The 20,686-nt window shown below is 41.8% G+C and overlaps 1 protein-coding gene across 2 annotated transcripts in view; it reads left to right on the top strand.

The window, feature by feature from the left end:
• CEP162 (centrosomal protein 162) overlaps window positions 1–20,686 on the top strand; it is a 145,822-nt gene that overhangs the window by 21,159 nt on the left and 103,977 nt on the right. For both annotated transcript variants that reach the window (XM_073675653.1, XM_073675654.1), the window contains 4 exons: window positions 1,120–1,233; window positions 5,576–5,767; window positions 10,894–10,957; window positions 11,057–11,339. In XM_073675653.1, the coding sequence (XP_073531754.1) occupies window positions 1,120–1,233; window positions 5,576–5,767; window positions 10,894–10,957; window positions 11,057–11,339 (653 nt within the window). The remainder of the gene's footprint in view (window positions 1–1,119; window positions 1,234–5,575; window positions 5,768–10,893; window positions 10,958–11,056; window positions 11,340–20,686) is intronic.

Here is a 20,686-nt window from a genome sequence, read left to right as displayed (position 1 = left end):
ATTTGATTTTTTTATTTTCACGGCTCTATATTATAAACGTCTGTGAAGCACCTGCGGTTTCAAATAAAGTGCTCACCACACATCTAGATAAGTTTACTGAGGGGTCTAGTTTCCAAAATGGGGTCACTTGTGGGGGGGGTTCCACTGTTTAGGTACATCAGGGGCTCTCCAAACGCAACATGGCGTCTGCTAATTATTCAGACAAATTTTGAATTGAAAAAGTCTAATGGCGCTCCTTCCCTCCCGAACCCTGCAGTGCGCCCAAACAGTGGTTTTCTCCCACATATGGGGTATCGGCGTGCTCAGGAGAAATTGCACAATACATATTGGGGTCAATTTTTATTTGTTACCCTTGTGAAAGTAAAAAAAATGGGTCTAACTTACATTTTTTTGTGAAAAAAAAGTTAAATGTTAATTTATTTCTTCCTCATTGCTTCAGTTCCTGTAAAGCACTTGAAGGGTTAATAAACTTCTTGAATGTGGTTTTGAGCACCTTGAGGGGTGCAGTTTTTAGAATGGTGTCACTTTTGGGTATTTTCTGTCATAAAGACCCCTCAAAGTGACTTCAAATGTGATGTGGTCCCTAAAAAAATGTTTTTGTAAATTTTGTTGGAAAAATGAGAAATCGCTGGTCAACTTTTACCCCTTATAACTTCCTAACAAAAAAAAATGTTTCCAAAATTGTGCTGATGTAAAGTAGACATGTGGGAAATGTTGTTATTTATTAACTATTTTGTGTGACATATCTCTCTGATTTAAGGGCATGAAAATTCTAAGTTTGAAAATTGCAAAATTTTCACCAAATTTCAGTTTTTTTCACAAATTTGAAAGAAATGTTACTACGATCATGAAGTACAATATGTCACGAAAAAACAGTCTCAGAATCAGGGGAATACGTTGAAGCGTTCCAGAGTTATTACCTCATAAAGTGACAGTGGTCAGATTTAAAAAATAAGGTCTGGTCATTAACCTACAAAGTGGCACGGTCCTTAAGGGGTTAATATTGTTACAAAAGAAGCGCACTTATGTGTAGATGTAATCAATGACTTTTTTTGCTGTAAGATTTGCAGGTTTTACAACATAGCAGTCTTCATACAAATCTTATTCATTTCCCCTTAGTTTTGCTGATTGATTCAATGGATTCCACAATTGACACTCAAAAGATTTTGCAGCAAACACAAGACGATAATGAATCGGTGTTGCCTCAAGGAACCAATGAGGCAGTAGGCACGGGTGGGTACTATCCTTTATAAATGAGAGATTTATTGTCCTTCCCAGCTATAAACTATATTGATTTTCACAGCAATATGCTTGTTGTATTTATTAGTAATATGTCACCATTTCCATTTTGGAAAATTGCTGAAACCGATAAATCTGTAAGTGCATTTCTCTGATTTATTTCTCAGTTGTTCCCACTTCTGTGGAAGTAATTCTGTTTCTTGTTCCACTATGAGAATAGGAAAATGGAATTCATACAGATGATGGCTCCGTCACCTGGCAGACACAAGACACCTGACCGTCCCCAGTCTTTGCCTCTATTTCCTTTAGTAAAATACAATGGAATGTGCAGTAGAGGCTTTATCTCTAATAACATAATTGTGCAAATTAACAGTATAAAGTTATTTATTTGTGCAGTAAATGAAAAGACAAAAATGTAAAAAAAAAAACAAACCTGCACAACAGCTGTTTTTTTTTTTCTTCCAATGAAGAATTTATAAAAAATTAGGTGTTTGGTTATGTGCATGCCAAATTGATTCCACAGACAAAAACAACTCATCCCAGAAGTCAATTAAATATATGTTAATTTAAAAAATATATAGAAGTAACCCTACTGCTCCAGAAATGGATTAAATTTTTAGCAAAAATTGCCCTCAAACTACTGGATCGAGAGATCCTGTTATCCAGAGTGGGATCCAACAATCCTCCGCGACCTCTCTCGTAGTGAACCATTCGGAAACCATTAGTTAGGTATGCGCCAATGCTGGGTTAGTGCCCAGGCCGAGATCTTACTCTTTCACTGTGAGACGGGCAGTGTAGGGTTGTGGGATCCCGCTCTGCTTGCTGGCGTACCACAATCCAGAAGTCGAGGACTGACTTTTGCGAGAAAGTTTGGCCCTTTAAAAGAACAATTAGGGTTACTTCTGGGAACTTTTATCAATAACTTACATTTAGTAAAATCTCTTGTTAACCCTTTCAGGGCCGAGTAAATTTTCATTTTTGTGCTTTCATTTTTTTGTCTAGTCTCCTTCCAAAAGCCTTTTAAGTTTTCCATCGGCATAGCTGAATGAGCACTTGTCTTTTGCAGGACATCTTGTACTTTTGAATGACACCATTCATTTTAGTGCACCGTGTACTGAATAACGGGGGGAAAAAAACTCCCAAGTGATGTAAAATGGTGAAAAATAAAATTCTGACATTTTATTTTCATTTTCTGTGTTTATGGCATTCATTGTGCAGTATAAATAACCTGGAAACCAGGTTTTCCAGGTCAGTATAATTATACTAATACCAAACATGTATATATATTTTTTTTACGGGATGAAAAAAAATCTTAAGTTTTGTAAATAAGAAAATTTTGTTTGCAACACCATTTTCCGAGACGCGTAACCTTTTTACTTTACCATCAATAGAGATGTTTGTGGGCTTGAATTTTTTCATGACAAACTGACATTTTCATTGATCAGGTTAATTTACATGTAAAGCGCCATGGAATAAATGGTGCTATAATAATAAATAATAATTCATTTTATATTTTGATAGATCAGACTTTTAAGAATGTGGTGATACTAAATATGTTACATTTTTTTATTATTATTATTCTTTGTTTTTTAATGGAGAAAATCTGTTAATTTGAGTTTGAATACTTGTTTAACCTTTTTTGTTTTACTTTTTTTTTTTTTACTTTTCACTTTTATTGTTTCTCCCTGTGCGATTTAAACCTGCAATGATCTGATTACTTATGCTATGTACTGCAAAAAATAGTTTTCCACTATATAGTGGAAATTGCTTTCTTCTTTGAAGCTCAGCATACAGCTGAACTGAAGAGGAGGACTAAGATGGCAACGATGGAGGCCTTCAGCGGGTTACCGGCAGTCACTTCATTTAAATGGACTCTTTCAGCACAGAATAACTGTTCACACCAAGTACAGACGCTTGGTGCTTCACATCGGGGTCAATCAATTACATACACCTTCTCATCTGCTTGGTTTTCATCTATCTCCCCCTTTTCTACGAAGCCAGAGCTGACAATCAAAGAAGGCGGGGGGGGGGGGCTGGAGATAAATGGAAATGAAGCAGGTGGGAAGGTGTATTTAAATGTTTGGTCCACTTTTTGGTGTTGCCTCTTGCAAAAGTGAAAAAATTGGGACTAGAGCTACATTTTGGAGGTGTAATTTAAATTTTTAGGTTTTTTTTTTTTTAGTTCAAATTTTCATTAATTCCTGTGTAGCACCTGAAGGGTTAAAAACAATTCCTGGCAGCAGCTTTGAACTATTTGAGGGGTGCGGTTTTTAAAATGGTATCACTTTTGGGGAGTTTCCAGTATATAGGCCCCTCAAAGTTCATTTGAATCTGAATAGGTCCCTAGAAAAACAGGTTTTGTAAATTTGTTAAAAAAATGAGAAATTGCTGCTAAACTCTTAACCCCTCTAACGCCCTAACAAAATTAAAATGATGTTTAAAAAATACCGCAAATGTAAAATAGACATATGGGAAATGTTATTTGGTAATTATTTTGTACAGCATGACTAACTGGTTTAACCCCCTCACCACCTTGGATTTTTGCATTTGTTTTTTGCTCCTCTTCTTCCCAAAGCCATAACTTTTTTTATTTTTCTGTCAATATGGCCATGTTATGGCTTGTGTTTTGCTGGACGAGTTGTACTTTTGGACTGCACGATTGATTTTACCATATCGTGAAAGGGAAGAAAGATCCAAATGCAGTGAAATTGCAAAAAAGTGCAATTCCATAATAGTTGTTTTTTTTTTTACCATGTTCACTAAATGCTAAAACTGACCTGCTATTATGATTCTTCAGGTCATTACGAGTTTCGCGATGCCAAACATGTACAGGTTCTTTTTTTATTTAAGTAGTGGAAAAAAAAATGGCGCCATTTTCCGAGACCCATAGCGTCTCCATTTTTCAGGATCTGAGGCCATTTTTTTCTCGTCAAGCTGACGTTTTTATTGATACTATTTTGGTGTAGATACGATGTTTTGATCGCCCTTTATTGCATTTTATTGCAATGTTGCGATGACCAAAAAAACATGATTCTGGCGTTTTGATTTTTTTCCTCATTACGCCGTTTACCGATCGGATACATTTTTTTTTTACATATTGATAGATCGGGGGGGGGGGGGGGTTTATTGTTTTATTTTGAATAGGGAGAAAGTGGGGTGATTTGAACTTTTTATATATTTTTTTTAATTATTTTAAAAAAAAATTATTATTTTTTTTTTTACTTTTCACATGCTTTAATAGTCTCCATGGGAGACTTGAAGCTGCGATCATCGAATTGCCTGTGCAACACATGGCAAAGCTTCTGCCCTGCCAATCCATTGGCGACCTGCGATCATGTGACGGGCACGCCGATGGGCGGGTCTTATAGCGCCCTTTTGGCGTGGCCATGTTAAATGCCGCTGTCGGAGTCTGACAGCGGCATTTAACATGTTAACAGCTACGGGTGAATCACGATTCCTCCCACGGCTGTTAGGGGCACATGACAGCTGATCAGCCCGCATCAAACAGGGGGAGGCGACCTTGTACGTACCTATCCGACTAAGGCCATTAAGAGGTTAAGGATGTAAAGATTAAAAGTTTGAAAATTGCATTTTTGTTTTTAATTTTAGCCAAAATTGCAGTATTTTCACAAATAAATGCAAGTCATGTCAAAGAAATGTTACCACAATCATGAAGTACAATGTGTCAGGAAAAAGCAATCTCAGAATCCGTGGGATCCGTTGACGCATTCCAGAGTTATTATCATATGAAGTGACACTGGTCAGATTTTTAAAATTTGGCCTGGTCATTAAGGTCAAAATTAGCTCCATCACTAAGGGGTTAATGTATTTTATAATGGCTTTTTGTTAAGTTACATTTTAAGGGAATGAGTTGATTACCTTTTGACGTCAATAATTACCTTTAGTCTAACAATGCTTATTCATATATCCGTATAACATTTGTATGAGAGACATACTATCAGCTATAATGATTGGATCCCAATGGAAGAAAGATTTGCAATTCCAATTAAGAATCATAGGTAGTTTCACACTGAACTTTTTTTTTTTATAAAGGAAAAGAGAGATAAAAAAAAAAAAAATATCAAACACAAATGCGTTATTAATTTTTCTTTTTTAAATCTAAAGCCAGAAGTGGAACATCAAGAAGAATTACTTTTATGTCGCCAGGCATCTGGACCACTCTATTTATCACAATGGGTCTGCTCATCCACTTGTTTTGCCTTGGTATTACAAAGCAAAAGCCGATTTAAAAGCCGCAAACTGTGTTTGTGCTTTTTTTATTTATATCCGTGCTAATCTATAAGTGATTTCTTTTTTTCTTTTCTTTATTTTAAAGGTATTTCCAATCAGTACACAAACAGCGATATGGAAGCCTTGCATCAAGCATACCAAAACCTTGACACTTCAATTAAAGGCACAGATGAGCAGATGAATTATCTGAAAGTTACAGACAACACAATTATACCCTATGAGCATGGTATCGATTCAAAGGAAAATAGCATTAACAGAGGGCCTGCTGGTGATACAGGTGACAATCATTTTAATGTATCATTTAAAATCAGTAGTTTTATTTGTATCTTCACAGCAGCTACATAAAGGTTCTGTCACATACTTGCTTCTTTCAACAGAGAGGATACAATGCTTTTTCTCCTGTGATGGCACTGTAGGGATTCTGAATAGTGATGGGCAGACCTGTGGATGTTCGGGTCCGTCGGCTTCGCCCAAACTTTATAAAAAAAAAAGTTTGGTTTGGGTACCAGAATGGTACCCAAACTCTATTCCGAACCCGGACCCCATTAAAATGAATGGGGGGCCTGAACATCCGGCGGTTCCCACGCTGTTATCTGTGTGACAGTGCAGGAAACACCCAACAGTAACCTTACTGACGGTGCCGCCAGTCACAGTGCTGCAGTTCCCACGCTGTCACACAGAGGACAGCGTGTGAGCAAGCAGTTGTGACCGGCTGTGAAAAGGTTACCACCGGGTCAGGCGTTGACTGATGACTACTACTCTCATCAGCGTATGCCTGCCTGGTCTTGCTGATAGCAGCGAGAGCAGGCTTACGCTGATGAGAGTATTCACCAGTCGGCTCCTGTGTATAGTAGGAAATATGTCAGTTAGATAAGTGCAACTCGTGTGTAGCTTACTGTACTTGTATTTAGCTAATAAATAAAAGAAAAAAAATGGTGTGGGTCCCCCCTTATTTTTACTAACCAGTTGAGGGAAAGCAGACAGCTGGGGGCTGGTGTTATTATTCTGGGAAGGGGCCAATATCCATGAAACTTCCAAGTCTATTAATGTCAGCTCACAGCTGTCTGTGTAGCTTTTACTGGTTATTAAAATGGGGGAGCCCCCACACCTCCAAAAAAAAGTGTGGTTCCCCCCTATCTGTAATAACCAGCAAAGACTAAACAGACAGCTGTGGGCTGATATTAATAAGCAGGGAAGGGGCCATGGATACTGGCCCCACCCCAGACTAATAACATCATCCCTCAGCCGCCCCAGAAATGGCGCATCCATTAGATGCGCCAATTTTGGCACTTATCCTCGGCCCTTCCCAGGGCCGGCGTCAGCACCCGGGCAAGTGTCGGGGCCCTGAGCAGGCGGGGGGGCCCACCCACCATCGGGTACCCCGGCGCGCTATGGGACCCGTGAGCAGTGCGGTGCCGGTGTCAACGCCCGCTCCCCCCCCCCCCCCCCGCTTGCTCAGGGCCCCGGCACAATACTTACCTCTCCCCGTTCCTCCACAGCCGCTCCGGTCACTTCCGCAGCTACTGCACTGTGACGTCTCAGGTCAGAGGGCGCGGTGACTTCTTTACACCGCGCTCTCTCCTGAGCCGTCACAGGCAGCGCAGAGCGGGAAGACGCCTGCGTGGGTGAGAGGTCCGGAGCAGAGGCAGCAGGTGAGAAGTGAGGTATTTGATTTTTTTTTTATATATATGTATGGAGGCATGGGGCATTATATGGTGGGGGGGGACAAGTGACATCCTGCATGAGGCATTATATGGGGGGGGAGGTGGCATCCTGCATGGGGCATTATATGGTGGGGGGGGGAAGTGACATCCTGCATGGGGAGTTATATGGGGGGGAGAGGTGACATCCTGAATGGGGCATTATATGTGGGGAGTGACATCCTGCATGGGGCATTATATGGGGGGGGTGACATCCTGCATGGGGCATTATATGGGGGGAGAGGTGACATCCTGCATGGGGCATTATGTGTGGGGGAGAGGTGACATCCTGCATGGGGAATTATATGGGGGGGAGAGGTGACATCCTGCATGGGGAATTATATGGGGGGGAGAGGTGACATCCTGCATGGAGTATTATATGGGGGGGGTGACATCCTGCATGGGGTATTATATGGGGGGGGTGACATCCTGCATGGGGCATTATATGGGGGGAGAGGTGACATCCTGCATGGGGAATTATATGGGGGGAGAGGTGACATCCTGCATGGGGCATTATATGGGGGGAGAGGTGACATCCTGCATGGGGCATTATATGGGGGGAGAGGTGACATCCTGCATGGGGAATTATATGGGGGGAGAGGTGACATCCTGCATGGGGGAGAGGTGACATCCTGCATGGGGCATTATATGGGGGGAGAGGTGACATCCTGCATGGGGAATTATATGGGGGGGGGGTGACATCCTGCATGGGGCATTATTTGGGGACCAGTATCCTGTATGGAGCATTATTTGGGGACCAGTATCCTGTAGGGAGCGTTATATGGGGACCAGTATCCTGTAGGGAGCGTTATATGGGGACCAGTATTCTGCATGGAGCAATATATGGGGCCCATAATACTGTATGGAGGACTATACTGTCTGGTCTGCACTGTGCTCTGCGAGGATTCGCCGGTTTCTGAGCTATGTAATGTACGCTCATGTAATGTAAGAAGTGAAATCTTTGTACTATATCTATATTTCTCCGCCGTATCTCTGCATCATGAATCGTGGTATGTGTTAAAGGGGCCCACTGAGACTCTTTCGCCTAGGACCCACAAAAACCTGCAGCCGGCCCTGGCCTTTCACACTTGCCCAGGTGCGTTGGCAAGTGGGGTAATGGTTTTGGGGTTGATGTCAGCTGTTTTCTATCCGCTGACAGCAAGGCCAGGGGTTAGTAATGGAGTGGCATCTATAAGACAACCCCATTACTAACCCCATAGTTAAAAGTAAAAGACAAACACAAAAAAAAGTCCTTTAATTGAACAAAACACTCTCTGACAAATCCCCTCTTTTACCCATTTATTAACATAAAAAATCAAAATAATCCTCACCTGTTTGCCTATTATCCATGATGCTGATGTCTCACGACGATCCCCAACTCTGCTACATCTGGTTGCATTGCTGAGCAGTGACATCAGTAGTGTTACCGCTCAGCAGGACAGTCAGATGACGCTGAGAACGCGGCTGTGTGTGACCGGTGGTAACCTTAATGACGTCACTGTCCAATAGTCTTTAGAACAAGGCCAGTTCCTCACAAACAGTAATAACTGGCCATAAGAGATATGCTATAACAAGAAATAATGCAAATTTCAATGTTCCAAGCACCGTATAAAGAATGACGTGTATTTATCCAAATACAATGGAAAATAAAACATTTCGAATGAATAATGTAACAAAACCAAATAACACACTTCATAGTAGCAATGACTAACACAAAATTTTTTTACCAGGATGTATTATAATAACCCAGTAAAACATGAAGTACCAAAATAATTTTAAAATAAATATTTTATTTTAGACATGTTAAAATCCAGAATAAAACCGTAAAAAGAAAGGTACCAAACATGAGGAGGCAGGAGAAACAATATTGAAGTCTTTAGAAAAGTATACATAGATTGTTGGTTGATTATTGATATATAGATCCAGCTTAAGTAGTCCTATAACAATTTTATTGTGCTATGGATGAAGTGCTCATCATAAATTAAAAGGGTGTAATAGTGTTGTATATAGCAGCATGGAATGTCAAAAAATCAATTTATTATGCCACACATTGGATCAAATCAACAGGGCAGCAGTGCTGTAGCATACTGGTGCTCTCGTGCACAAAGGTACATAGATCAGCACAATTCATTAATTACATGACCAGCACCTGCTGCCAAAGTGATCGATCCAGTGCATATAAATATATAAAGATCTGCTTCTTCGAAGCTAATGCGAAACGTGCGCGTCGGGGCAGGAAGCAGGAGTATCTACATTGGTATGGAACAAATATTATACACTTTACTGTTGATATATGCTTATGTGTTGATTGTACCCACTTAGTATTAGGTGTTAGTGACAGCAGCAGATCTTTATATATCTATGTGCACTGGAGCGATCACTTCGGCAGCAGGTGCTGGTCATGTAATTAATGAATTGTGCTGATCTATGTACCTTTGTGCACGAGAGCACCAGTATGCTACAGCACTGCTGCCCTGTTGATTTGATCCAATGTGTGGCATAATAAATTGATTTTTTGACATTCCATGCTGCTATATACAACACTATTACACCCTTTTAATTTATGATGAGCACTTCATCCATAGCACAATAAAATTGTTATAGGACTACTTAAGCTGGATCTATATATCAATAATCAACCAACAATCTATGTATACTTTTCTAAAGACTTCAATATTGTTTCTCCTGCCTCCTCATGTTTGGTACCTTTCTTTTTACGGTTTTATTCTGGATTTTAATGTGTCTAAAATAAAATATTTAGTTTAAAATTATTTTGGTACTTCATGTTTTACTGGGTTATTATAATACATCCTGGTAAAAATAATTTGTGTTAATAATTGATGGTTCGGAAGTACTATTAGCTTATCAATTTGGACACTTTTTGTGAAATATAATAGCAATGACTTAGTATAGAGCACATTAAATGGCATCGGATTTAAGTGAAGCAAAAAGAATGGAGAAGCACTATGTCCTATAGAACTTGTGCATAGCATAAGTCATAGTAGCCATGTAGTATGAATTAAGGCAAATAACACACTTGAATGCAGCAATAAGATAAAGTGCTTAAAGTGCAAAGGAATAGAGGACTATATAGGTAATCATTACCAATAGACACTATGAGGCCAGTAGTGTAAGACACCAGGGAGAGACACTAGGAGGAGGGCGCACATACACCTTTTTTTTCACACTAATATAAAACAAATAAAAGTTATATACACAACGCTTTTCGGCTCTTTGCAGCCTTCTTCAGGTGCAAACAGCCGAAAGTTTTTATTTGTTTTATATTAGTGTTAATAAAACAATTTTACTTACAAGCAACCTGAAGTTCCTGCACCTTGATCTCACTTGGAGGCAAAGACAGCGCCATCACCTGGTTCTTCCTTTTGGCATCCTCGTTGTGGGATACTCCTGTCTCAGGATTCAATCCCACCTCACCAGGTCGGCCGCAGTCTTTTGCAAATTCATCCATACTACAAGCAGGAGTTGTCTCAGTTTGCACAACCGCATCAGGTGAGCAATTTCCTATAGATACTCACCCGTTTAATTGATCAAATCTTACTACGCTTAGATAGCGCCACGTTTTTTCTCCTTTAGGAAATCTCTTATAACGCAGTGTTTGATATACTTACCTTTTATGTAGATTGTTTATCTCCACTGTAAAATGTGTTCTAAAACTATGAAACTTGATCTTGTTGTGCGACAGACATGTCTACAGTGGATGAGTTAATGCAGCGCATTCAAGGAGAAGACTACTTTAATGCATCAAAGTAAGTCCTGATTAATTTGCCAATGAAAACATATTGGATTGCTTTTTATTATTTTTTCTACAAATTGATTGATTTCAATGCTTTTAATATATTCCTTAGCGTAAGCATGAACACGGACAAGGGAATGCTTCCACTTCCACTGCATCAGCCAGGACATGACCCACAAGAGTCATTCCAAGCAGAAGAAGCTTCACAAAACTTTCAGGATTGGAATGGTGACAAAACAAAACAGGGTGATGGTTTTCCCGCTCTTACGTTTAACAAGAAAAATATAGTAGACACAAATCAAAAGGATCAGAAAAAGCAAGAACAACCTACAATTGCTAAAGAGAAAAGTCGCTCAGAAATGTTTGCAGTCTATTCTAGCGACAGAAGTGGCCATGTAAGATTAATGCTTCGTCCTTTAAATATTGCTCATATTTTCCATATTCAGTCTTGTAAAGAAATGTTAGAACGAAGCAAAGGGTTGTAACTACTGGAACCTGTCAGGATGTATTTAACCAAGGCTCAAAGGGCCTATGTGTGAAATCTGCATTTGGATTGAAGATGTTGTCCAGGCTGAAATTAAAAGTTGAATTGTGCCATTGTGATGCCCCTGTTTTGCCTGTGTGGATGGGCAGTGATGTGACTGCATATATGCAATTTGCATACTTGCGGTCTCGTGTTGAGTGGTCTCATCCCGCTTCTCTTTTACTTAAAGAATCCAAGTGAGCCTAGTAGGCACGTGTCCGCAAATAGGCAAATTGCATACATCAAATAGATTCACAAATAAATCCACCTCATTAAGGCATAATATTTATTAGGTGTTCTGTAGAAAGTTTTTCAGACTGGCTGCTTAGATGGAACATATGCCACTCGCTGCAGAGACCATGTGTGAGTCTGCTGGAAGCAGCTGATCGTAAGAACCCAATAATTCTCCTGAACAACCTTTTACCAGTGGAGGGAAATGCATCAAGATGAGTATACTAATATAAATATGAGTATACCATGGTTTAATGTACTTGGATTTAACATTTGTATTGGTCTTTAAATAGCCTTAGCATCTCAACTGAGAGGAGTTTACTAATCTGAACGTATGCATTATGTAATTTTGGATACCCTGACTCCTCTGTATTTGTAGTGGTTTTTGTTATATAGGCTGGTTATATAATTTGGATCTGTGGTAGTCCAGAGGTCAGCTATATACACACGTGGTCAAAATTGTTGGTACCCCTCATTTAATGAAAAAAAAACCCACAATGGTCACAGAAATAACTTGAATCTGACTAAACTAATAAATTAAAAATCTATGAAAATGAACATATGAAAGTCAGACATTGCTTTTCAACCCGGCTTCCACAGAATTTTTTGCCATGCTCTTTGCCGATGTGTGACAAGTTCCTCCATCTTGCTGGAAGTAACCTTCCATTTAAGAGAATCTGTAAGAAGATTTTTTGTGAAATCTGAGAGCAGCATGATGTATGGTCAAAGAGCCTGATTCCAGTGACTTATCACTGCTTGGTGCAGTTGTGATTGAATCCTTGTTTTCTCTGCTATAGATGTAGCAGTGGTCAGAATGCCGAGCTCTGTATAACCTGCACCACTGATCAGCAGCTTCCCGTATACACACTGGCAGCTTTATGATAATGCAATCAGTGGTGGGGGCTGGGTTGCACAAATTAGACTGACTTTTTGTGCAATGTCGGCTGTGATCTCGTAGTGATTTAAAATACTGATTGGATCGAAACTACAGCAAGCTGCTGAGCAAGTGACATAACCCTGAAATCAGGCTGCCTGCCTCTACCTCATACTGCTCTCAGATTAAACAGCAAAAACCTATTGACAGATGCCATTTAACTCATGATCATCCAGTTGATTCATGAACTGTTCAAAAATATCCAGGTACACATCGGTGTTCACGGTGTTGTCAAGGAAAATGGGGCTTGTGATGTGCATCTGAGACATCCAAGCACCATAAACCAACTTTTTGATAAGGAGAGTTTTTTCGTGAGGTGCAAAGGAATTTTCAGTGGCCCATGTATGAGTGTTTTGCGAGTTATCATAACTTGACAAATGGAACCACACTTCATCCATGAACTGTGTGATGTCCAATATTATTTTGTTGTCCCTCACAAACAACTGGAACCAATAACAGTATCTGACTCTCTTCTGAATATCACTTACTTTGAGCTCTTGAATGACGTTGACACGATATGCATGAAATTTTACCCTTATTTTGTATGTTTTAGACATGTTAAACAAGATCTTCCAGTCTCCTGTGCTAGGAGTCTTGGATGCAGGGGTGGGCTGGGCCGGGTGGCAGAGCGGCAATTGCCCCCCAGGCCGGTCCTCGAGCAGCGTTTTTGGGCTCCCTGGCCGCCAGCCATCGCCACGGCCAGGCGCCCTAAACTGTGCCGCCTGATGGCAATACTGTTGCCACTCTCCTCTGCATGCGCCCTCCCATCAGGGCGCGCGGCCTGCTGGGAGGGCACGCGCAGAGAAGAGTGGCCGCTGCGCTAGTGAAAGGGGGATGGCTTGTGGGCCACAGGTAAGTAGGGATCAGCGTTGAAATGGCAGAGTTGAGTATTTATTATTCTTAATAAGGGGCCATTATACTGTAAGGAGCACTATGTGGGGTCATGTATACAGTACAGAGCACTATGCGGGGCCATATATACAGTACGGAGCACTATGCGGGGCCATGTATACGGTACACCGCACTATGTGGGGCCATGTATACAGTACGGAGCACTATGCGGGGCCATTATACAGTACGGAGCACTATGCGGGGCCATATATACAGTACGGAGCACTATGCGGGGCCATGTATACAGTACGGAGCACTATGCGGGGCCCATTATTCTGTATGGAGGACTATGTGGGGCCATTATTCTGTATGGAGCACTATGTGGGCCCGTTATACTGTATGGAGCACTATGTGGGGCCATTATTCTGTATGGAGGACTATGTGGGCCCATTATACTGTATAGAGGACTGTGTAACCCATTATACTGTATGGAGCACTATGTGGGGCCATTATTCTGTATGGAGGACTATGTTGGGGCATTATTCTGTATGGAGGACTATGTGGGGCCATTATGCTGTATGGAGGACTATGTGGGCCCATTATGCTGTATGGAGGACTTTGTGGGACCGTTATGCTGTATGGAGGACTATGTGGGACCATTATGCTGTATGGAGGACTCTTTGTGGCCATTATACTGTATGGAGGATTATGTGGGGCCATTATACTGTATGGAGTACTATGTGGGGCCATTATACTGTATGAAGGACTAATGAGGGGCCATTATACTGTATGGAGGACTATGTGTGGCCATTATACTGTATGGAGGACTAATGAGGGGCCCCATATACTGTATGGAGGACTCTTTGTGGCCATTATACTGTATGGAGGGCTGTGTGGGGATTACAATTGGAGAATCATACTGTGACGAAGTCACCATTCTTTGTTGAGGGGATTAATGTTAGTGGGTACAGTAGGGTCATTATACTGCGAGTGTGGGGGTATCATACTGTGTTTGGGGGGCACTTTTGTTTGCATCATACATTATTATCTGTTTCATTCAAGGATTTTTATCCTGTGTTAAATTACATATTTAACCCCTTAACAACATCTGACGTACTAATATGCGTCTGTGCCCTGGGACTTAAGAGCCAGACCCGTATTAGTACGTCATGGCGATCGCGCGCGCACACAGGCTGTGCGGGCGCGATCGCCGCCGGGTGTCAGCTGATTGTCACAGCTGACACCCGATGCTATGTGCAGGGAGCGGTCCTGCACCGCCCCCAGCACATTAACCCCCGCGATGCTGCGATCGAAGTCGATCGCAGCATTGCGGGGGCAAGGGGAGGTGATCGCAGATACTCACCTCCTCTTCCGGCTTCCAGCGCTGTCTGCAAAGGCTTCCCGGGTGTTGCCATGACGACCCGATGTCGTCATGACAACATCCGGGTCACCAGACAGCAGGAAGAATGTTTGGACATGCGCAGTGCATCTCCAAACAATCTTCTCCCTTTCCAGCGCTGACAGCCTGCATGGCACAGGGATGGTGCTGCATTCCTGTGCCATGCAGGCGATCAGAGAAAAAAAAGTGAAAGTTCCACAGTGGGACAAAGTAAAAAAGTATATAAACTTTCAGAAAGTGGAAAAAAAAATAAAAATAAAATTGCAAAAATATAAAAAAAATAATCCACCAAAAATAAAATATAATGTACCCATCAATAAATATTATTATTAAAAAAAAAAAAAAAAACCAATAAAAGTGCACATATTTGGTATCGCTGCGTCCGGAACAACCTGACCTATAAAACTGTCCCACTAGTTAACCCCTTCAGTGAACACGGTAAAAAAAAAAATGAAGCAAAAAACAATGCTTTATCACCATACCGCCAAACAAAAAATGGAATAACACGCGATCAAAAAGACAAATATAAATAAAAATGGCACCACTGAAAACGTCATCTCGTCCCGCAAAAAACAAGCCGCCATACAGCTCCATCAGCCGAAAAATAAAAAAGTTATAGCTCTCAGAATAAAGCTATGCTAAAAAATAATTTTTTCTATAAAATTGCTTTTATTATGTAAAAGTGCAAAACATAGAAAAACAATATAAATGTGGTACCGCTGTAAACGTACTGACCCGAAGAATAAAGCTGCCTTATCAATTTTACCACACGCGGAACAGAATAAAAAAAAAAACAAAAAACAATTCCTGAATTGTTGGTTTTTGTTTATTCTGCCTCCCAAAAATCGGAATAGAAAGCGATCAAAAAATGTCATGTGCCTGAAAATGGCACCAATAACAACGTCAACTCATCCCGCAAAAAACGAGCTGTCACATGACTGTCTGCCAAAATCTGGAAAAATTATAGCTCTCAAAATATGGCGATGCAGAAACTAGATTTACAAAAAATGCGTCTTTTAGTGTGTGACAGCTGTCAGTCATAAAAACCCCATATGATTCTGGTATTGCTGTAATCACACCGACCCGAAGAATAAAGTCGTCTAATCACTTATACCGCACGAGGAACGGCGTCAAAAATAAACTCTTGGGTTAGGATTGGGCTAGGGTTAGGGCTGGGTTTGGGGTTGGGGTTGTGCTAGGGTTAGGGTTGTGCTACCGTTAGGGCTGGGGTTGGGGTTAGGGTTGTGATGGGGTTGGGATTTTTTTCAAAAGTAAGAAAAAAAGATGACGATATGGCGACTAGTGTTGAGCGCAAGTGCTCGCTACTTGAGTTTGCATCGGGTGCTCTGGTATGCATTGAGTATCGTGGGTATTTGAGTGACATGCTCGAGTCTCTGCCCCATATGCTTCGCGGCCAAAAAAACTTTACGGGGATTGCCTGCCATGCACGAGCGATCCCCGCATGTTTTTTTTTGGGTGTCTAATAACCGTGAAACATGCGGAGCAGGGACTCGAGCATGTCACTCGAGCACACGCTGTACATGGTGCATACCTGACTACCCGATGCAAACTCAAGCTGCGAGCACTTGCGCTCAAGACTAATGACAACTTATTCAATATGATGACCTAATGTAAACAAATTCTGTGTCGTACCTCTGGGTTCAAAATGTTCACTATACACCTTAATAAAATCCTTGAGGGGTATAGTTTCCAAAATGGGGACACTTGTGGGGGAGCTCCACTGTTTAGGCACATCACGGGCTCTCCAAACGCGACATGGTGTCCGCTAACAAATTGAATGGAAAATCGGCTCAAATTGTTAGCGGACGCCATGTTGCGTTTGGAGAGCCCCTGCGTGCCCAAACATTGGAGCTCCCCCACAAGTGACCCCATTTTGAAAACTAGACCCCCCAAGGCACCTATCTAGATGCATAGTGAGCACTTGGAACCCCTAGGTGCTTCACAAATTGATTCGTAAAAATGAAAAAAAAAAAACACTTTTTCATTTTTACGAAGCAATTTGTGAAGCATCTAGGGGGTTCCAAGTGCTCACTATGCATCTAGATAGGTGCCTTGGGGGGTCTAGTTTCCAAAATGGGGTCACTTGTGGGGGAGCTCCAATGTTTGGGCACACAGGGGCTCTCCAAACACAACATGGCGTCCGCTAATTATTCAAGCAAATTTTACAATCAAAACGTCAAATGGCGCTCCTTCCCTTCCGAGCCCTGCCGTACGCCCAAACAGTGTTTTTTCCCCACATATTGGGTATCTGCGTGCCCAGGGGAAATTGCACAACAAATTTTGGGGTCCATTTTTTCTTGTTACCCCTGTGAAAATAAAAAAATTGGGTCTAAAGTAACATTTTTGTGAAAAAAGTTAAATGTTCATTTTTTTCTTCCACATTCAAAAAATTTCTGTGAAGCACCTGAAGGGTTAATAAAGTTCTTGACTGTGGTTTTGAGCACCTTGAGGGATTCAGTTTTTAGAATGGTGTCACTTTTGGGTATTTTCTGTCATAAAGACCTCTCAAAGTGACTTCAAATGTGATGTGGTCCCTAAAAAAAATGGTTTTGTAAATTTTGTTGGAAAAATGAGAAATCGCTGGTCAACTTTTAACCCTTATAGCTCCCTAACAAAAAAAAATGTTGGTTCCAAAATTGTGCTGATGTAAAGTAGACATGTGGGAAATGTTATTTATTAACTCTTTTGTGTGACATATCTCTCTGATTTAAGGGCATAAAAATTCAAATTTTGAAAATTGCAAAATTTTCAAAATTTTCGCCAAATTTCCATTTTTTTTCACAAATAAACGCAAGTGATATCGAAGAAATTTTACCACAATCATGAAGTACAATATGTCACGAAAAAACAGTCTCAGAATCAGGGGGATCCGTTAAAGCGTTCCAGAGTAATTACCTCATAAAGTGACAGTGGTCAGAATTGTAAAAATTGGCCTGGTCATTAACGTGCAAACCACCCTCGGGGCTTAAGGGGTTAAATTAGGCCATATGCTTTTTACTGCTTTTACATAACATATTATAATATTCCACTATAATTTTTAAATTAATCGTTATATTTGATAAAGAAAAACTTCCTCAATTGTAGACACTTTTTTAATAAATGTCAAGGTTGTTCCACGACTTTGTCCAAGCTTTGAACCTTGGCCCTCTGTGTATTTGAATTTGACATCCCTGCCTTTAAAGGGAACCTGTCACGTCCTATCTATCTACACTGCCCCCATTGCTTTGTTAGTGATACAATGTGCGTCACTAACAAACTTTATTCGTACTCCCATGACAGCACCACGAGAGAGGATCTGCCCATCAAGGACAGGAAACCTACAGGTTAAAAAGGGTGGCACCTCTCTCCCGCCTCAGTTTAGGTTTCCTGTCCTTGATGGGAGACCTCTCAGGCTTACCTGCAGGATGAAGATGGTCTCTTGCCCCAGACGAAATCGACAGGGTGTCTGGAGCGGGGAAGTATCCTGCCCTAGTCGGTCCTGGACCTCTGGAGACGGCAAGGCAGGGCATCCCCCCCCCCCCCCCCCCCCGCTAGACTACGCAAGAGATCTGGGCCGCGCCAGCGGGGAACGTGACGGGCGCTGCCCTATGACGTGTTTCCGGTGCGTCGGAGGCTCCACCAGAAGTGGGCGGAGCTCGCATGCAGCCAGGAAGTAGGGGACCACATGCGACCATTGTGAGCACGCCGGAGCAGGAGTTTGTTCACCGGATGGGAGGAAAGTTCGGGGGCGTTCCACCAGTGCTGATAACAGCCAGTGATCAGCCCACCTGGGGGGGAGGGGGAAATTCCTTCTGAAGACCCACCACACAGGTACCAGGTATGGCCAGTATAAAAAGAACCTGGCAACATACGGAGGTGCTTCCCAGCCCATTGTTTTTTCCTTGGTAAACATGGGAGATACACAGGAGCAGCTATCACCTCAGCAAGAACAACTGCTGCAGGAGCAGCCTTCTGGGGAGCCCTCACAACAGGCGGTGCAACGACGTTCCCGGTCTGGGTCCAATCGTTCAACTAGAAAGTTCACCGCAAAAAGCAGGAAGGAAGGTCCGGTTGTTTGGCGTTATCCTCCGCCGGTTAAGATGGATTCTTCTGCTTCTACGGTACCACATATTCCAAGGGGTAAGTGGAATCTTCGTGAAAGTTCTACTAATTCTTCTTCCTCCTTCTGTGTCTATAACTTTCTTTCAGAGCAAGAAATGTTCATTTAAAACTAAGCATAAGGAATTTGCCCTATGCAGCAATCCGCTCCCTGATGCATATAGTAAGAAATTGTGCTAACCTTGAATTGACAAGGTAATGACGGAAGAAACCCTGGGGTTTTCCTTAGGTCTAAAGACTTTAATTAAAGAAGAAATAGGCAAGGCTTTGCGAGGGAATTCTGAGTCCAGGCATTCTCCTCGGGACCCTCAGCCAGGCTCAGACTCTGATATCTCAGACATTTCTTCCTCTTCCCTCTCTTCCTCTAATAGCGAGTCGGATAGACAGTGTTTTCCTCTGCAGGAGGTTGATGCCTTGGAGAAAGCTGTCCAAACTACCATGGGCATTGTGGACACGAGACCAGAAAAATCTGTAGAGGATGTAATATTTGGGGGATTAGGTCAGAAAAAGAAGAGCTGTTTCCCCATGAATACAAAAGTTAAAGATCTTATTGATAGAGAGTGGCAAAAGCCAGACAGGAAGGGCAGCATTCCTCCCACCTTCAAAAGCAGGTATCCATTTGATGATACCGCATGTTCCTCTTGGTCAAAAGCACCAAGGCTAGATGTTGCCATTGCTAAGGCATCAAAAAAGTCTTCTCTCCCCTTTGACGACATGGGAGCATTAAGAGACCCCCTGGACAGGCGAGCCGATACCTTCCTGAAAGGTGCATGGGAGACAGCTGCAGGAGCCCTGAAACCAGCAGTGGCAGCCACCTGCACATCCAGAGCCCTGATGGTCTGGCTGGAACAGCTAGACAACCAACTAAAGGAGGGTGTCTCCAGGAAGGAGATTATTTCTTCCCTTCACCTAGTCAAGGGTGCAGCGGTCTTTCTTGCTGATTGGCAGCAAAATCATCAGCTCTATCAAATGCTGCTCGGCGAGCCCTATGGCTTAAATGCTAGCCTGGAGATGTACAAACGAAGTCTAGACTTTGTACAATTCCTTGTGAGGGGGAATATCTTTTTAGCCACACCATGGATGAACTGTTGGAAAAAGCCGGAGATCCTAAGAGGTCGCAAAGGTAGAGGCCTACTCTTTGGTTCTTCTTCCAAAGATGAGCAGAAGCCAGGGGAATCGCAATCGGACCAGGTGGGAGGGAGATTGTCGTTATTTTTCCTGGCTTGGGAACGTATTTCACATAGTAATTGGATTTTGAGCCTGATTAGATTTGGTCTTAAATTTCAATTTCAAACTCTTCCTTACAGAAGATTCATGGTTATTCCCTCTAGTTTCTCCCCAGAGCGACAGACTGCCCTCGTATCGGAAATTCAAGACCTAATAAAGAAAAACGTCCTGATTGAGGTTCCGGAAACAGAAGAGGGTCACGGATTCTACTCCCCACTTTTCCTGGTCCCCCAAACCGGATGGGTGTTTCAGGACAATCATAAATTTAAGATCCTTAAATAGCTTTCTTAAAATAGACACCTTTAAAATGGAATCCTTAAAAACGATAATAAAATCACTTTTTCCCCACTGTTATATGGTAGTTCTGGATCTTAAAGACGCATATTACCATGTCCCCATTCATAAGGATTATCAAAAGTATTTGAGGGTGGCCATTGAAATAAGAGGGATGGTTAAACACTTCCAGTATACCGCCCTT

This window comes from Phyllobates terribilis, unplaced genomic scaffold, assembly GCF_046119375.1.
Source record: "Phyllobates terribilis strain yellow unplaced genomic scaffold, ASM4611937v1 Scaffold_3__8_contigs__length_932513732, whole genome shotgun sequence".
Taxonomy (NCBI): Eukaryota; Metazoa; Chordata; class Amphibia; order Anura; family Dendrobatidae; genus Phyllobates; species Phyllobates terribilis.
The sequence above is the reverse complement of the archived record's forward strand: the minus strand, read 5'-3'. Positions and strand labels throughout refer to the sequence as shown.